The sequence below is a fragment of the Lottia gigantea genome (assembly GCF_000327385.1).
Source record: "Lottia gigantea unplaced genomic scaffold LOTGIsca_46, whole genome shotgun sequence".
In the NCBI taxonomy this organism is placed as follows: domain Eukaryota; kingdom Metazoa; phylum Mollusca; class Gastropoda; family Lottiidae; genus Lottia; species Lottia gigantea.
The window spans coordinates 1,671,634-1,675,346 of NW_008709614.1; the positions used below are offsets into that span (position 1 = coordinate 1,671,634).

Consider the following 3,713-nt stretch of genomic DNA (forward strand, 5'->3'; position numbering starts at 1 on the left):
CGATGTTGCAAAAAAGCAAAATTGAGAATCGAAAAACGGCTTCCTAATGTCATGTTTTTTTTTTATCTTCTTTCATTTGACACCAAAATCATTTAAATCGGATGAGCCATTATGTCCGAATAAAAATCGAATCATTTCAGAAAAATCAAAATGGCGGCCAAAGTTTCATTTCTGTTCCGGATTTTTTTTTCTTCGTTTTTTTGTCATAACTTTGTCTACCTATCAGCATAAAATTTTTTGTCTTATACAAATTACACCGGAAGATATTCAACCGGAAGTGAACATCGATTTCCTGTTTAAACCGGAAGTGAAATTGAAAATTTGACTGTACCGTTTTGTTTACTTTCTTAAACTGTCTTTGCTCAATTTTTTTCAGATTAATCAGACAAAAAGCAAAAAAAATGAAAAAAATGCAAAATTTGGCAAAAAAAATGTCTGCGACAAATTTTCGAATTTTGAAATTTTGAAACGGCTATTCTTTCAGATTTTAACAGTAGATTCCAAAAATGCAAACCCAAAGAAAATCGACCGGAAAATACGACTTCTAGAGCCGATTATCTATTCTTGCACATATTGAACTGTGGCACTTCCGGTTTTGCAAAAAAGATCCAAAATATATTTATGCACATCGTCGCCTATATCTAAGGTTCGTGAACGTTGAAAGGTTGCTGCAACTATTGTAGTCTAAGCTCAGGAAGGTGTGTAAAAATCGAAAAAAAAAAAAAAAAAAGAATTGACATTTCGATAACAAACTGGGACTTTGCCGTAGCAAAGTCCCACAATAATTACCTCAAGATATCAACAGTTATGACAGTCCAAAACTGTATATCTAACATATTATGTCAAAGCCAATATATAGTATACTCCTTTTATGTCTCTTATAACGAAGCAGAAGATAATCTTTGGAAATTGAGTACAAAACTAAAAATCTGGTTCCTACAAATCACTTACTTTGCCTGGAATTGTCTTTGGTAAGAACTGAGAAACTGATGTGAATGGGAAATCATCGGATTTCTTTGGTTGTAAGAAATAATGAGTAAAATAACCATAATAAAGAATAACATATATCAACACAGATAACACCTGAAATATCAATAATATATCATAATATATCACTCATCTAGGACCACCATAGATAGAATAAGGGAAACTTGTCCCTGTTTACTCAGTCTAATGATGGATTTTTCATTTCCATCCAAATAATGTGTAAAGAAAGAATCAATTGTGAACACTAGTATAATTGAAATGAACAATAGTAATTAATTGCCAAGAACAACTTTTTGCAAAATGTCCATGTTGTAAATCTTCTTAATAATCCTGCTTATGAATGAGTATAGACAAATTTATGTAGAAACATTTGAATATAGATACATTTAAATAGGAAACCTACCTGTGCCAAACAAAAATTGATAATTCCAAATTTAGGAAAATAAATAACCATAATTATTGTAAATAAACACTTAAAACCTTGAGATAATCCATAGAATAACACCTGAAATCAATTAGAAAATAGTTTAAGTCAAGCCTTTCCGTACAATAAGTCAACAGATTTCTTGATTTCATCACTTATTCAAACATTTTTGTCTGAAACATGAATCTGTTTTCTACCCAGTGTTTTGTAGATATTTCTGTATGGATTTATATTTTGTATTCTCAGGATTCAAACTTATGACACCTTAAGTTGTCCTCACACCATAGCGATTACCAGTTGCTTATGGTTGAGAATAAGAATAGTTGTCAAACTGAGCTGTGAGTTGCGTTCAGAACTAATGACCATTCAGTTTTTACAACCATACGCATCTGGTTATCGCTATTGTGTGGGCACCTTTACAGATTTATCCAACTTGCTGCTTACTAAACTGCTAACATTAATAAGAACCACCAAACAAACCTTCAATTTTACAAACATAAAACTTTGCCCAACAATGACTAATGGTTCAGCAAGTATCTCTACCAGAGTTGAGAAGGCAAAAGCAATAACACCAATATTATAGTAAGGTATAATATTAGGATCTGGAATTTCTAATAAATAAATCCAAATAAAACTTCCACATGTACAACATATAAATCCTACCGGAACACTGAAAAGAAAATGAAAGATTTTCAAACATTTGTTATTCAAAGTCGGGTATTTTATGAACTTTTTGTTTTCAAATGTATCAAGAAAATCTAAAGCCAATCTCTAAGATTCTTCTAGAATTTGATGGTCATCTCCAGTCAAAAGAAGCATCAGATGAATAAGAATTTCAAACAATAATTGAAGATAAATTACTTACGCACACCACATCAGATTAATAATTTGCTGCCAATTTTTATTTTCTGACTGACTTAGACATGCTTTATTAAATGCCTCTTTGGCAAGAAACAGTATAGTTGAATATAACAAGGTTAATCTGGAAAAAATTTCAGTTAATACAATAAAAAACAGTAGTAGAAGGAAGGCCTAGAGGTATATTAAGATTTTGGCTTGGATTGATGTCTTCATTTACGTAATTTTAAAATCACTAATAGAAACACACTCGAGGTCCTACAATTGATTTATTGAGAGCTATTTTAACACTGAAAATATCTTCTTGTTGTTATTCAACATCAAAAATAAAAATAAACAAATTCCTACCTTACATTGACAACACCAAGTAAATCTCTAGATATATATCTTAATGCAAAGGCATTCAAGAAGAATGTTATTATTCTTAGAGAAAACTGAAAGTAAAATAGATAAATGATTAAAAATAGTTCTCTAATTTTCATTTTTTTCCCAATTATGATGCTCTATTTATAGTATATGTAGGTCTTGTTGTTTTAAGATTCAGATTAGACTTACTTGGAGAATTATGTTATAAGTAGCAGATTTGGCTACACCAGCCAATAAATCAGACTTTTTCATCTTGATTATAAACTAAACCCTGTAACAAGAAAAGCACACATCATTTGACTTTTCTTCTAGTTTAAAGTAAACTTTCCAGACATGTCAACTTGCAGATTTTTTAGGTATTTGTATCATTCAAGGAACAGTTTTGATTATGATCAGATAGTGTAAAGCAAACTCTTAATCTTTCTTAAGAACATATCCTAATTTTAAATAAATATAATTCACAGCTTCAGCGGAATCAGGCCAAAGTAAAAAACCTAACCCAGCCAATAGAATTGTACAAAATTAATGGTCTAATCAGGGGCTGTTGTTTACATACGTTTGATTATGGTATAAGGTTTTTTATAAGAGATATCAGTACTCTCTTAAAGAAGCACTAGCCTAGTATGATCAAATACCATTGATTATGGAATTAGGAGTTGAGAGGCGACACCGGATTGGCACTGACACAGGCATCAGAACTTTCCTTATCTTGAGGAGGATTTGAACGCCTAGCAGACGACAATCCATCTTGCTACCCTGAGCAATTTCACTGCCACATAAAGACAGTGTACCAAACCCAGCGTTAAAGGGAAGTATTGATGTTTACAAAGTTGTTGACTCCTTCAAGGATATATTCATAAATCCTGACACAGGCATGGTATAATGTTTTATAAGAGATGCTCTCTAATAATTAATAGAAGCAGTGGCCTAGTATGATAAAATCGACTCCCCTCCCCCCCCCCCCCCCTCCCATTATTTCATCTGAACAAAAATAAGCCCAATTCCAAAACCTGTCCAGTATTTTTTAATTATTTATTTTATTTATTAATTTATTGATAATATAGGATACGTTGATTCC

At 31.6% G+C, this 3,713-nt stretch overlaps 1 protein-coding gene across 1 annotated transcript in view; it reads right to left on the minus strand.

Annotated features, from left to right (window-relative positions):
* LOTGIDRAFT_234090 (hypothetical protein) overlaps window positions 1-2,887 on the minus strand; it is a gene marked incomplete at both ends in the record, with an annotated part of 9,221 nt that extends 6,334 nt beyond the window's left edge. Inside the window, 6 exons of the mRNA XM_009061205.1 lie at window positions 952-1,083; window positions 1,391-1,492; window positions 1,892-2,081; window positions 2,277-2,393; window positions 2,618-2,703; window positions 2,825-2,887. Coding sequence (XP_009059453.1) covers window positions 952-1,083; window positions 1,391-1,492; window positions 1,892-2,081; window positions 2,277-2,393; window positions 2,618-2,703; window positions 2,825-2,887 — 690 coding nt within the window. The remainder of the gene's footprint in view (window positions 1-951; window positions 1,084-1,390; window positions 1,493-1,891; window positions 2,082-2,276; window positions 2,394-2,617; window positions 2,704-2,824) is intronic.
* Window positions 2,888-3,713: the final 826 nt, after the last annotated feature.